We start from the raw sequence: 14,974 nt of genomic DNA on the forward strand, positions 1-14,974 counted from the left end.
GAGGTTACATAAACGTTGAAGATTACTGGGCTAAGGGCACACTCTTGGGGAATGCCGTTGTTTATCAGAACACGATGGCCCTGCATGGTTAACTTCCTAATGCGCATGATGCTCCATATCCATAGGATGATGTCGTCATGATTCCTGTGAGTAGTGACAGGTCCACCCTCTCGTAGGCTTTGCTGATGTTCAGAGATAAGCCAAGAAGTAGAAAGTTATTTAAACATTATTTTTCTAGGAGCAGGAGGAGATTCTCCAGAGCTAGAACAAACCTGGGATTTAAGCTAAGGGGAAAGAAACGGATCCATTGTGATAGTCTTCTTTTATAAGGTTTAGAAAAAGAAGCCATTTCGTGTCGTCGAAAGCACCGCGATGCTCTTTGGCTCCTGAAGGGTTTTGAGCCAGTTAATCTGACTCCAGAAATCTTTGGAAGATTCGTAGTTCGAAAATTTCTCCTTTGCCTCCCTCACAGCCCATAACCAATTATTTCTTGCCTCATTAAAAGGTTTGAAGTTTTCCTGATTAGCTATTGTTTGAAAGTTCCTGAAAGCTTGCTGTTTTTGGTTTTAATTAGGAGGTAGTTCGTTAGCCGAAATCCTAAAATGGAAGATTTCCTTGGAAGATATTTACTGGCTAAAAGTATCTAATTTATAGAAATACGTATTTCGAGGACCAACTGTCCCCTTCTTCAGTGTTCTATCTTCTGAAAACCATTTGGGTTTTTATAGCTGTTCCTGTGATTATAAATCTTAATTAGGCTTCTATTCTTCTCTTAGTCCTTCCTAAAAGTTCCACCGAGGTGGAAAAATTGTTGCCCATGTTCGGGTTACCTTTTTTTCGGGGGAATTTTCGAGATGGGGAGATTCTCGTAGGAATCTACTCTCCAAACGTCGTTCACTTCCTTCAAGATATTGGCGTTGTCCAACGACAAATGGTGTCTCTTCTCTATTATATGCCTGGCAACCGTGGACCTTATGTGTGGGTTATTCTTATTTTTAGCGGGTTCGGCCTCCTTTAAGTGTTCTAACACCATGGTGTTTGCCCTGCGTAAATCTTGTCGCAGTCTGGGCAGGAAATCTTATAAATGCTTGATTGTAACCGGGTCCTTTTGATGTTCTGCGTCCGACCCGTGTAGGTTAATGTTTTTTCCTTTTTTCAAAACTCAATAAAAACAATTGTTTGCATCGGAAAATATTTATTTATTTTTTATAATGTAGGTACATGTCTAAAGTTTTTATTTACATTGTTTTGAAGATCAAATCTGTTAGGTGACGTCCCCCATTCTCCATACATTGCGTAAACCGATTTCTGGCGTTTGTCATGACTCTTGTTAGCATAGCAGGTGTTATGTTGGCAATTTCTTCTTGGATGTTGGCCTTCAAATCTTGTAGGGTTCTTGGACACGGGATTTCAAAAAACCCCATAGAAAAAAATCACAAGGGGACAGATCGGGAGAGCGTGCCGGCCATTCCAAATCGCCTCTAATTGAGATAAGGCGCTCTGGAAAGTGTTCCCTCAAAACAGCCATCGATGCTCTTGAAGTGTGTGCTGTTGCACCGTCTTGTTGGAACCAAGTGTCCCCCAAATCCAAATTTTCTAGCCGTGGGAAAAAAAAATTCTGTAGCATGTTTACATACCAGTCCGAATTCACTGTCAGTGTAACCTCATTTTCCTCAAAAAACCAGAGACCAATAATTCCAGCTGAGAAAATTGCACACCACACTGTGACTTTGGGTGAATGCAAAGACTTTTGATGCAATTCTCGAGGGTTGGTGTCAGCCCAGTAGCGCATGTTTTGTTTGTTAACCGAGCCACACAAATGAAATGCAATAACCGAAGATCCGCTTGAAAAGTAAACCTCAACGGCAAAGGCACGCTCCTTACTATTCCAACGCATGATGGCGACTGAACCGTGTCGGGACAAAACTTTACAGTATCCCCTCTTGAACGAGACCACTAGCGCTTCGCTATGACATCAACTAACTGAGTGGCGCGCATTTTAAAAAAGGAAGTTATGCTGCCGCACCCTGTATAATATATAGGTTCTTTGTTCACCTCCTGGAAGAGTGTTGAAAATTGCTGTCCTGAGGCCAGGCGTAGTTTCTTTTTGAACCGATTTTCGATGAGGTTGCTGTTGTATCCGTTTCTCTTGGCTGTTTCCAGGATATAGTTAATTTTTTTATTTCTTCTCTCCCCATTGAGCGGTGTTGTTACCATTCTGTGAATCATAATGTTGTATGTCGCCATCTTATGGCGGAAATCGTGGTCTGAGGTTTATATGATGGTTCCTTGTGTCTGGGTCGGTTTCTTGTAGATGCCGAATTCAAAATCCTCCCTTTCCCGGCGTATTTTTAATTCCAGTAACGGTATTTCCCCTTCCTTTTCGATCTCCATGGTGAAATCGATGTTCCTCTGTGCCAGTTGAGTTTCTCGAGGATTGTTCGTGATTCTTCCCTTTTGATAATTGCCAATACATCATTCACGTGTCTGATCCAGAATTTCGGGAGTTCCTCAGCTTCTTCGAGTTCATAAGATTTATTCCTGAATGTGAAATAGGATTCACTTATGCACGTGAAGACCAATTTCTTATACAGTTTAGCCTTCTTCCTGCATTCGGATGAGTTTTCATGTGTCGTGATTCATTCCTCGAACAAGTGTAGAGTTTCCTTCATCAGTACGCTTGGGAACAGCGCTTTTACGTCGAAAGATACTAATATTTCATCACTTTGTATTCCCCGGCCGCGTTGAGTCTGACAATGAATTCTCTGCCGTTCCCCACTGCTCGTTTTCCTATTTTTTTAAGGCCTAACCTTTTGACTTCTTCCAAGAGCCACTTCGCAATATTTTGGGGTCGAGGCTGTTTTGCCCGTAAAAGAGGTTTCAGGTCTGCAGACCACCAGTGTTTCTGCATTGATCCTCTGCATTAGACTCGAATGTGGAAAACGTGACTTCACTTGTGATAGTTCATCTATTTCTTTAATGTTAGCGAGTCAGGTGAGCCTGAGATGTGTGTGCTCAATTTTGGACAGTTTTGGGATATGATGTTGTTCTTAATGAGGATTGGTCAGTGACAGCTTCGGCAGTTCGTTTATGCTTTCAAAGCTAATACCAGCAGGTTTCATTTTTTGGCTGACTACACTCTGTATCCTTACCAGGAAGAGCGGAAGAACGGGAAGCTGGTGACGTGGACGCTACTGGTTTAACGCCGGTGTGTGGAAATGGATCCGAGCGGTCCGGATACCGTGAACCTGGAAAGGCTCGAAGCCGACGGCAGAAGAGAGCACTGCGAAGGAAGATGAAGCACCTTGGAAATGAGAACATGGACGTGGCTGTACCACTAGGCGCGGTAACGCCCAGAGAAATCGGACACAAGGAAGCGGAATCTCCGGCGGAAGGTGGGGATAAACTGGAAACCCCGGTGAGATCCACACTGGACGCACCAGACTCTTCTGTCAGCGGTAATGCGCGCAAGAAGCGTAAGACCAACACATCTGCTGTGGACAACGCTTTATTGTGCTCCGCACCAGGGCTTATATCCACGCGTCTCGCGGGGATTAGGACCGGTGTGCCCCCCGTATGGGGGCTCGCACTGGGGAAGAGACTACAGAGTGAATCCTACCTGATAGTAACTTCTCCTACACCTTCCAAGGAACAGGCGGAAGGAAGGGAAGCCAGAGACGTGAACGGAACTGACTTGATGCCAGTTCGAGTGATCGAATCTATGCAACCCGGACACCGCAAATCAATTAAGGTGCTAAGTGGAGAACAGACGAATGCTCTGCGGGATGAGATGAGATCTTTCGTGGATGAGAACATGGGAATTGCGGTACTTCCAAGTACGGCTTTTCTCAGAGAAATCAATCACGAGGGGATCGAGTCTCTGGCGGTACGGTGTGGGGGAAACCCCGTCATACGTGGACTGCCGCATACGCTTCTAACTGTTTTCCATAAGACAATAGACTAAGTTTATGTCGAAAAACATAAAGATTGGTCAAATCAACCTGCAGCATGCCAAAGCTCCCTCCTACCTGTTGGCAGCGAGAATGACAAAGCTGCAGGATTTCCCCTATATCTTTCTGGTGCAAGAACCGTGGGTTCGATTTAACAGAATCTGTGGCATTGGATCAGTAAAGGAGGCTAGGATCTTCTACGACGAAAGATCCATAAGACCGAGAGCTTGCGTCCTGATGTCAAGACGGTTAGAGGCAACTATGCTGAGACAATATTGTTCCCAGGACTTAGCTACGGTCATCATACAATACCAAATAAATGGCGAGAGGAAAAACATCATAGTTGCCTCCGCTTATTTATCCTATGATTCTTTGTATCCTCCACCAACGCAAGAACTTAGGGATCTGGTGACATATGCAGAACCAAGTGGTCTCGAACTCTTAATAGGTTGCGATGCGAATGCTCAACATATTTGTTGGGGCAGTAGCAAATGCAATCCAAGAGGAGAGAAGCTATTTGATTTCATCACTTCAGCTGGTCTTATGACTGCAAACGTAGGGTGCGCCCCTACGTTCGTGGGACCGAGAAGAAGCGAAGTAATTGACCTAACAATCTGTACCCCAAAATTATTAGAGTTGATTACACACTGGCGAGTGCTAGACGAGGTCTCACTGTCATATCACCGATATCTAGAATTCAATCTGACTATTGCGGGCGAACAGTCTGCAGTACAAAGACGGAACCCTAGGAAAACGGATTGGGCAAAGTTCAATGAACTTCTTGGCAATAAAGTACAGTTCCCTAGGCGACTAAGGACTCCTTTGGTGCTGGAAGATGAATTGAAAACTCTGAACGGCACACTTTTAGAGTGCTATGAAGAGGCTTGTCCTATTTCGATGCCAAAGCGGTAAAACGGTTCCTTGGTGGAACTGCGAACTGCAAAAACTCAGGAAATCAACCAGGCGACTTCTAAATCGTGCTTGCAAAAGTAACAAGGACGAAGACTGGTTAAATTTCAGGAACTCACAACGTGAATATAGGAGGCTCGTGAGGTGCTCCAAACGAGACTCCTTTAGAGCGTACTGTGAGGAACTGGAAGGCGAAAGAGAGACTTCAAGGCTGTACAGAGTCCTCAAAAGGGATGAGTCGGCCAAGTTGGATTCTCTTAGAAAACCCGACGGTACTTTCACGAGCTCCAGACTGGATTCAGTACACCCTCCTGGAAGTACACCACCCGGGAGAACGGGTGAGAGAAGTGGTAGGGGGAGAGTTGACGGTTCTTGCAACCCCTTCAACATGCAAGTGTTGCAAAGGGAACTGGAACATTGCGAAAGCGGTTGATACCCATGAAAAGGTGAGAGCTGCCATACTGTCCTTTGAACATTTCAAAGCACCTGGCATGGATGGCATCTATGCGGCAATGCTAAAGGAGGGTATGGAGCATTTAGAGCGACCTCTAAGAAATATTTTTCGAGGATGTCTTGCTCTGGGCTACGTGCCTTCTTCTTGGCAACAGGTTAAGGTAGTTTTCATACCGAAACCCGGGAAAGATGACTATTCTAATCCAAAGAACTTCAGACAGATCAGCTTGACGTAATTCTTGCTGAAAGGTTTGGAGAGACTGGTGGAGCGTCACATTCGTGGAAAGGCACTTAGGTCACACCCACTTAGTGAAAACCAACATGCTTACCAACGTGGAAAGTCCTGTGAGTCTGCTCTTCATTCTTTGGTCACAAAGATAGAGGATGCAACTTTGAATGGTGAGTACGCGATGGGGGTGTTCGTGCACATTGAAGGGGCTTTTGACTGTGCGCCTTTTCAAAAACTTTGTGATGCCGCCAGAGCGCATGGTGTTGATGATGCTTTAATTAAGTGGATCCATGCTATGCTAACGCAAAGATTGTTGTGCGCTGAGGTAGGGGTCGATCGCTACCTGACTACAGAAGCAACGAAGGGCTGCCCCCAAGGAGGTGTGCTTTCGCCGCTTCTGTGGAGTATGCTGACTCGCTGCTATGCGAACTGCAAAATTTGCCAATACACGCTCAAGCTTATGCTGATGACGTGGCTGTATTTGCTGTTGATCGGGATCTTGGAACGGTGTGTAGGAATATACAGCGTGCCGCTGATTTGATAGACAGCTGGTGCCTTAGACATGGTTTGTCAGTTAATCCAAATAAAACCACAATGGTTTTATTTACAAAATGGAGAAAACTGGATGGACTTTGTCTCCCTGAGATGAGGGGTACTACCCTTCAACTCTCCGAAGAAGTGAAATATCTGGGGGTCACTCTAGATAAAAAACTTCTTTGGAACAAACATGAAGAGGTAAAGATGAAACGAGCTCTCACAGCTTATGGGCTGTGCAGACGGACCTTTGCCTCGACGTGGGGACTCAGGCCTCATGTGGTAATGTGGATATACGTTGCCATCATTAGGCCGATGTTCGTATATGCATCCGTAGTGTGGTGGGTTAAGGTGAGACAAAAAGGTTTTCACCGTAAACTAGACGCACTGCAAAGAACTGTTTGTCTGGGTATCACTGGTGCCATGAGCACCACATCCGGCGCAGCTCTGAATGCACTACTCAATTTGCAGCCCCTGGATATATCTATTCAAAGCACTGCAATGAGAGCAGCTCATAGAGTAATTCGATTAGATCTATGAGAAAACAACGGATGTGGGGGGCACACAGCATTGGAAGAGTTACTGGGAGGACTAAATCCAGTTCTTACAATGCCTTCCGAATCTCGTGTCCCCATACATCTGTTTGGTAGAAGATATGTAGTTACCCTGAAGCGTAGAGAGGACTGGGAAGACCCAGAGGAATGCGTGGCGGGATATACGGAAGTCTTCTACACCGATGGCTCAAAAACAGAAGAGGGTTCTGGAGCCGGAGTCTACCTCTCGAATAAAAACGAGAAGTGGGCTTTTCCTTTGGGACAATATGCAACGGTTTTTCAAGTCGAAGTTTATGCGATCCTAAGGGTGGCAAACTGGGTGATTGACGAGCGGTTGAAGGGCAGGTGCATCGCAATCTGCAGTGACAGTCAAGCTGCCCTGAGGGCATTGAGCAGTCCTTTGATCACCTCGAAAATCGTTCAGGAATGCAGAAACCGTTTGAACTCTATGTCTAGATTCAATACGGTGGAACTACTCTGGGTACTTGGTCACTGTGGCATAGAGGGAAATGAAATCTCGGACGCTTTAGCGAAAGAGGGGTCAATCTTCCCTATGCCGGGACCGGAGCCAGCAATTGGGGTATCAGTAGCATTGGCTAAATCTGTTTTCAAAAACTGGGAACAAGTTTCCCATAACGATAGGTGGCAGAACTTAAATGCTGCTCGACACACCAAACTTTTCCTGCCAGAACCCAACATACGTACCGCAAAGTTTATCCTGTCGAAAAGCAAGAGGACTTGCAGGTGTATTGTGGGCATTCTGACAGGCCATAATTCACTAGCTGGGCATATGTTCAGAATAGGAATTACCGAAGATGATACGTGTCCCTCTGTAATTTTGGTTTTCGGGGTTGCCAAGCGCAGGAGATTCGCCGCAGGCAACGTATTCCCAAATTACTACACGAAGTCGGATTCGCCCCCGCTGATTGCATAACCCATAGCCAAGCATCGAGAGTTCGTTTCATCTTTTGTCTGTACTTTTGTTCCAACGAAGTTTCTCATCAAAAATAACACCCAGAGATTGCAATTTTTCGTAGTTGAAGGAGAATTCTGTCTGAAAAGCGAAGTTTTACCAAATCCAACAGTGCCTTGCAGATGAAACTTCTAACATTGGCGTCCTGCTTCAGGCACCAGTATTGAATCGCACTACAAATATTCCTTTTGAATTGGACAAATTGCAAGGTCTTAGTATCACATCCTCCAGTAAAACATATCAAATTCCGTTAAATAATTCATTTTATTTGTAAACAAAATTCCACTTCTTAAATCTAAGAAACATAAACAAAATATTGAGTTTAGCATTCGACTCCAAATGGCTCCCTAGATGGCTGTACCCCGTTCCAAGTTCTGCTTGATTTCCGCGGTATGCTCGCCATAGTAGCGCTCCAACTTCTTGTTGAACTTCGAGTTCCTTTCGTTGATGAAATCCACATCTGCATCGTCGTTGTAAGTCCGCCTCCTCGAGTATTTTTTCCTTTTCTCGATTTGCGTCTCCAAATCCTTCACCATATTGTTGATTGCGTTAGGAGTATCCTTGTGCAGTCCTTGCAAGATGGTATTAGGTCCTCCGTAGAAAGCTTCCCCAAGTTCGTTCTTCTGCTTCTCATATTTCACCATATCCCGGGCAGGCATGTTCTTCACGAGGCGATTGTACTGGCGGGCAGTCTGCGATTCATATGATGAGAAGCCCAGGTCGGGATTTTTCTTCTTTTTCTTTTTCTCTATGCGTTCTGCATCGACTGCCGATATTTCCAGGAGCTTGAGTCGATCGTAGTCCTTGCCCTCGGCTTCAGCTTCTTTGCGGGCTTTCTCGTCTGCCAGGATCCAGTCTGCTTGTCGCTTTCGGGACTCCCAGTTGTTTGGCAATTTCTTCCGAGCATCCTCTGCTATGACTTCTTGATGATTTTGCGTACGAGCTTCGTTGCGTAGTTTGTGGAGATTTCGCAGGCGTTCCAGACGCTCTTGATGCTTCTCCGCTGATATTTTTGTCGGCTCCATGGCACTATTGAACTTGATTTGTAAACAAGACGAATACACCTGATTGAATGACAGTTGACGGCTTGCACTACAGTCTTAAATACAATTCTGTTGACAGCAAATCTTGCAGGTTTTAATTATCATAGTCTATTCCTAATGAGTTTATAATGTCGCAACTTAAAATAAGCAAAGTAGTATGGGACGTTAGTGGTCCAGGTTTTAGGAGTAAAAACCCTTTAAACCCTCTTCTAATATTCGGATATTTTAAGTATTAACATGACTACCTTTCCCAAGCTACTTCGAAATATTGTGAACAGACGCCTTGGGTATAGAGTGACATCTATGTTGAAAATTATGTGTCAAAGGCTGGTTGTTTATCTCCGGGTTCTTTGGGCTTTTACGACGTTTTCGACTTAGAATGAGAAAATTCTTGTAAAAATGGTTGAGGAAACTGTGAAGGAAAGTAAATCCCGTGTTAAGCGACCGAAACCCGTGTATTTATGGACTGTTGCTGATGTACAGAAATGGTTTAAGCGACATTGCGCTGAATACATCAAATATGCAGAATTGTTTTCGAAGGTGAGGATAACATTTGTTTGAAATTAGTTTTCTAGAAAAATTTATCTTGAAGTAAGCTGAATTCTTAGCATGAATTTGTGTAAAATTGTTTTGTATCGGCGGAAAAGTGCAGTTACCTGCTAGCAGTACTGATTGCTTTACTTGAGTACAACTCAGCCTCATCAAGATGCTTTGCGGCCACAACGAGTGCTATTTCGTCTGCATAACCCACCACCGTGGCATCCTCCGGAACCGGAAGATTATGTACATCATTGTACGTGATGTTACACAGTTGTGGCCCCAGTACGGAGCTCTGCGGGACACTCGCGGAGATAACTTACTCGGGCCCATGATCGGTGGGACGTTTCAGGGGCCGCTGGAAAAGGTCCGTACCCCCTTCTTGCTGGGGAAATAATGACTGGATGATTTTTACCAAGAAGGTGAGGCACGTAATCTGCGGAGATGGTCGGCCTCTGAATCGTCCCGTCATGATTTTATAGGCGCTACCTCGCTGATTTATGTCCGCCTGCATACATTCTCCCCTGTAAGCATGTTCCTTTTACTCTTGATCGTGTCTATTTTTTTGCCCTCTGAGCCGTTCGTCTGGCTCGGTAGTAAGTCGATCTATGGCTGGCAAGTTCACTATTCCACTAATTAGGTCTTCTAGTGGGGAATGAGCATCTCCTGAGAGTTGATGCATCACATGCTTTAGCGATACATTGTGTAGCATGGAGAGCTCTATCCGTTGAGGTGTCTGCTAGGCTGGTTCAGCCACACCTCCATGAATGTTTGTTCATTCATTGCTTTTGCAGACCATACTAGCGTTCTTTTGGATTTCGGCTTCCGGGATGCGGTTCTCCTGCCCTGTGGCTCCGTTCTCAATTCAAAGGGACAGGACACATTTCGTATCAGCGCAGGGCTGACACAAGTCAGATCTACAATTGAGCCGGACCCCAATTTGTTTGCCAGAACTATATCCAACTGGGCGAATGCTCCTAATAAGCACTGCCCCCTTGCTTTAATCCCTTTACTGCTCCACTCGATGGCCCACGCATCGGCTATCATCTTTCGACTTCATCCTCTTGTGTCGAGAACAAGATTGCCTGACAGGTCTGCAAATTCAGACAGTATGAGGTTCGTTGGGGCGTAGCAGCTGTGTAGGAATATACTGTTTATTTTTGTCCATACAAAGCCACTAGCTGCCTGGCCTATGCTATATGGTGTGGCTTGACCGCACGTTCACATCGGCGCTCCCAGGTAGAGTCCCCATACCTAGAAAGAGGGGGGAGAGTTAGAGTTTTTTTCACCGAATGTATTCATGTAGGGTGTCAAATTAATGGTCTCGATTAGTACTTTGCGGCGTGCGGGAAATTTCGGCTAGGGTAGGCTGCAGTAAGTCTGCAGTAGCAACTATTTTAAAAACAATTGCTGAGACTAGGGTCACTAAGCGAAAAGTAGAATCAGGAGCTCACAGAAAGACTTCTGCAAGTGGAGACTTAAAGAGGATTAGTCTTAGAGACCGCTTCAAGACGGCTGAGGACGTTAGAAGGCATTTTGTTGGACTTGGAGGAACGCCAGTTTCTACAAGGACTGTACGACGAAGGCTCCAACAGGCTGGGATATGTGCACACCGGCCCGCTCAAAAACCGCACCGCTTAAATGAAAAGGAACCGCCTTAAAGGAGCACAAAAGCTGGACTGTTGATGATGGAAAGAATGTGATCTCTTCAGATGAAATGAAGTTCAACATTTCTCGCAATGATGGAATGGAGCATGTGCGCAGAAGGACCAGGGAGCGTTATCGCGGCGAGTGACTCTACGAACATCAAGGCATCCAGTGAGCAAAATGATTTGGGGATGCTTTTCGTATTACTAAATTGGGCGATTGGTTATGCTTGAGGGACGATCAAGGCTGTTGATTATAAAAACATCCTAGAAGAAAATTTGGTACCTCTCTTCGAAGGGCGTTTTTCGCATTTGGATCAAATGATTTTCCAAGATGATTTTGCTCCTTGTCATCGAGTTCAATTGGTAAGCATAATTTTTTCCTTAATTCTTAGTCCATCCTTAATAATAGTCCACAGTTTCAACTGTCTTACCTTTCGTAATTATTAACAGGTAAAGAATTATTTACGCGAACCCGGTGTTCCATGTATGTTATGGCTTGGCAACAGTCCGGCTCTTAACCCAATAGAGAACCTTTGGCGCATAATGACAGTGCAGAGAGCGAAAGGGGGGCCGGCTTATTTAAAAAAGTTAGACAGAATAATCCAAAAGGTTTGGTATGAAAGCATTCCAGCAGAAGTCTTCAGCTAACAAAATTTTAAGCGCAATAATTCGCGTTTCCGGTCGTTCCCTTGCTTCTTAAATGTGGCTGAACATTTCGGTCATAAAACGATGTAACTTAACGTTTTCAACTTGTCCACATTTCATTGGCTGCGACTGCATATGTTTTAGAGATTGACTGGAAACCCCCCTTAAGTTTATCCTAGAATCATCTGCAGTAATAGAGGCACAACAACCGGTACCTGGTCTAGGCCTGCTTTAATAAGAAACTCCAGACAGCTCGGTTTTGCGTCTCGTCTTCTTTCTCTACCATAGATATCGCTCTTATAGACTTTCCGGGCTGGATCATCCTCATCCATACGGATTAAGTGACCCGCCCACCGTAACCTATTCAGCCGGATTTTATCCACAACCTAACGGTCATGATATTACTCATAGATTTCGTCGTTATGTAGGCTACGGAATCGTCCATCCTTATGTTGAGGGTCAAAAATCCTTCGGAGGATTCTTCTCTTAAACGCGGCCAAGAGTTCGCGATTTTTTTTGCTAAGAACCCAAGTCTCCGAGGGATACATGAAGGCTGGCAAGATCATTGTCAGTAAGAGCTTTGACACTATGGTGAGACGTTCCGAGCGGAACAGTTTTTGTAAGCTGAAATATGCTCTGTTGGCTTCCAATAACCGTGCGCGGATTATATCGTCGGAGTTGTTATCGGTTGTGATTTTCGACCTTAGATAGGAGAAATTATCAACGGTCTCAAAGCTGTAGCCTCCTATTTTTATTCTTCCCGTTTGACCAGTGCGGTTTGATGTTGTTGGTTGGTTGGTTTTTGGTGTTAACGTTGCCACTATATATTTTGTCTTGCCTTCATTGAAGTGCAGCCGAAAATCTCGCGCCGCCTGCTCGATCTGGGTGAAGGCAGTTTGTACGGCTCGGGTCGTTCTTACCATAATGTCGATATCGTCAGCATAGTTGGGTTGACTCAAAGAGGATCATATCCCTCGCATTAAGCTCAGCATGACGGATCAATTTTTTCAAGGCCAGGTTAAAGGGGATGCATGATAGGGCATTTCCTTGTCGTAGACCGTTGTTGATGTCAAATGGTCTTGAGAGTGATCCTGCTGCTATTATCTAGCAAGATAGCACAGAATATCTTATAAATGGTACTCAGCAATGTGATACCTCTATAATTGCTACCCTCCGTGATATATATGTGTGGGATAGATAATACCTCGTTGTCAGTCGATAGGCATATTGATTTGCTGTCCCACACCTTGAGCATCAGTTGATGAACAGCTTCGTTTAATTGGTCGTCACCATATTTAACCAATTCGGCTGTAATTCCATCGGTTCTTGGCGATTTATGGTTTTTAAGCCGATGAATTGTACGGACTGTTTCCTCTATGCTTGGTGGTGGCAGCATTTGTCCGTCGTCTTCGATTGGCGGGACCTCCAACTCGCCGATATTTTGGTTGCTGAGCAGTTCATCAAAGTACTCAACCCATTGCTCCAATATGCCCATTCTGTCGGAAATCAGATTTTCCTCTTCGCCTCGATAGGATGAGCATCGAGGTATATAAGTCTTCATCCTACTGACTTGTTGGTACTTGTTGTACTTTTCGAGATCACAGATCTTTTGCTTCTCCCAGGCTTCCTTTTTTCGTCTGTTGGCCCAGTTCGTTTTGCTGCTCCCATACCAAAAGCCAATCGTGGTAGAAAGTCGTTGAAAAGCAGTACTATGACGTCGTCACAAAACCGTTCTGATTTGGAAAAGAAAGCCAATGAACGGGCTAAGGAAAAGGAAATAAAAAGTGAAAATTCTAATAAAATAGGATTTTTCTTTAAGTTCAATTTTTTTAAGCTTAGTTACATCATACTAAAGTTTTTTTCATCGAAATTTGATTACTTTCTCTTTAAGATGCCTGTTTAAGTGATTTGGCCAAGTTTTCTCCAGCAGCCAGCCAAATGAAAACAAATCCGGTATAATCGGCTTGCGCATTTAGCGGTAGCGGGGATAGGTGAATTAAAGAATGACATTAGTTTTGATTTTTAGTATTTGACTAGTCTAGTCTCTAATTCGCCTTTAGTAAGAAAGCATAGTATATAAAAAATTTAGAAATAGAGCAGTCAAAGTGTAATACTGTTTTTTTGGAAATAAAGTAAGTTTTTGAAAGTGGAAACGCGGGTGTTTGTAATAAGTTTAAGAGTTCAAAAGTTGAGCAACGACGTAAGCAATAGTATTAACCTTTTCAGTTTTTCCTTTTCAGGACTACGAATACCCTATCGTTCCACGACCTTCCGTACGACAGCCTTGCGCTCTAACCACTCAGCTATCCGAACCACTTCAGCAGCAGACTCGAATCAGCTCTGGCAATGCCAGCAGACGGGAGAAGAATAAAGTGTGGAGGCTCTACAGGAACTATGCTATCCCCAGTGAGACACCCGTAGTTGAAATTCTGGATACACAAAAGTAGAAACTTTCTATCGTATGAAGTCGATTACGACAGTATGGTGACCCGGAAAAGTAATAATCGTTGGCGCAACAATCCATATTGGATCAGGGCCTTGAAGTGTGTTAGAGCACTTAATTCAAGAACGTAATGGTACACTACAGTACACTGTAGGAGGCAATGTGAGATGATTACCCTGATTTGGGTCAAGTACTCATCTACAGCTGAGTCGACTGGTATTCTTCCAGTTACAATAACAAATCCCTCTTCCATCAGTGAGATTTGAACCGGAAATTAATTATATAAACCATTATTGAAGAAAGGAATTCCAGAATTTTAGCACATACCATTCAAGGTTACGGCGGTCTGCACGGGGCACTGGTTCATAGGGGCTCTTCATACCCTACAATTCGCATTGCCGAAGCTGCGGAGAAGAAAGGGAAAACCTGATGCATTTTCTCTGCGATTGCCCAGCTCTAGCTAGAGTCAGGCTGCAGACACTGGGCAAACCATTCTTTGGGGACCTCAGAGAGATTTCTGGCTGGCTCTGAAGATCCGAGCCGGCTAGACTCTACCCGTCTGCTCTCATAGCAGTAGTCACGGTCTTAGGAGTTTGTGGCAACAAAACGGCGCACCACAGCGCTAATTGGGCTCCCCGGAGCGGCCACTGATACCTACCTACCTACATAGTACATACCATTCTGAATATTCTTAAAAATTCATTTAATTCGCTATTGTTCTTTTTTTTTTAAATTTCAGCATGAAATCACGGGCCGGGCGTTACTTCGTATTAATGACAACTCCCTACAAAGGATGGGTATCACAGATAATCGAGATCGAGAGGCAATCTGGCGAGAAATTGTTAAGCAAAGGCTGAAAACTGATATTATGGAGATTCGTGATCTTGAGCGAATGAACAGTATTTACTACTCATAATTGTGTTGTTAAGCTACTAAATGTAAGTGTAATCTGAGACATGTTATTCTTTAAAATAGCTAACTTCTCTTTAGTTTATGACAAAAATTTGTCGATATATTAGTTGATTTTTCGAATAAATAAATAAATTATAAAATAA

At 44.2% G+C, this 14,974-nt stretch overlaps 2 protein-coding genes across 2 annotated transcripts; one reads left to right on the plus strand and one right to left on the minus strand.

The window, feature by feature from the left end:
* Window positions 1-7,847: 7,847 nt before the first annotated feature.
* On the minus strand, window positions 7,848-8,697 carry LOC119655350 (pre-mRNA-splicing factor Syf2). Its single transcript, XM_038061202.1, has one exon. The coding sequence runs from the start codon at window positions 8,625-8,627 to the stop codon at window positions 7,950-7,952; it is 678 nt and encodes a 225-aa protein (XP_037917130.1). The 5' UTR covers window positions 8,628-8,697; the 3' UTR covers window positions 7,848-7,949.
* A 261-nt stretch (window positions 8,698-8,958) lies between these two features.
* Window positions 8,959-14,974, plus strand: LOC119655351 (protein aveugle). The gene is made up of 2 exons (XM_038061203.1): window positions 8,959-9,185; window positions 14,659-14,974. The coding sequence occupies exons 1-2, from the start codon at window positions 9,045-9,047 to the stop codon at window positions 14,833-14,835; spliced, it is 318 nt and encodes a 105-aa protein (XP_037917131.1). The 5' UTR covers window positions 8,959-9,044; the 3' UTR covers window positions 14,836-14,974.

This window comes from Hermetia illucens, chromosome 4 (genome assembly GCF_905115235.1).
Source record: "Hermetia illucens chromosome 4, iHerIll2.2.curated.20191125, whole genome shotgun sequence".
Classification (NCBI taxonomy): Eukaryota; Metazoa; Arthropoda; class Insecta; order Diptera; family Stratiomyidae; genus Hermetia; species Hermetia illucens.

Excerpts from the sequence above, each read along its gene's own strand:
- LOC119655351 (XM_038061203.1), top strand. The coding sequence starts at position 9,045 with ATGGTTGAGGAAACTGTGAAGGAAAGTAAATCCCGTGTTAAGCGACCG. Across the intron at positions 9,186-14,658 it reads ATGCAGAATTGTTTTCGAAG|CATGAAATCACGGGCCGGGC; the intron begins GTGAGGATAACA and ends TTTAAATTTCAG.
- LOC119655350 (XM_038061202.1), bottom strand. The coding sequence starts at position 8,627 with ATGGAGCCGACAAAAATATCAGCGGAGAAGCATCAAGAGCGTCTGGAA.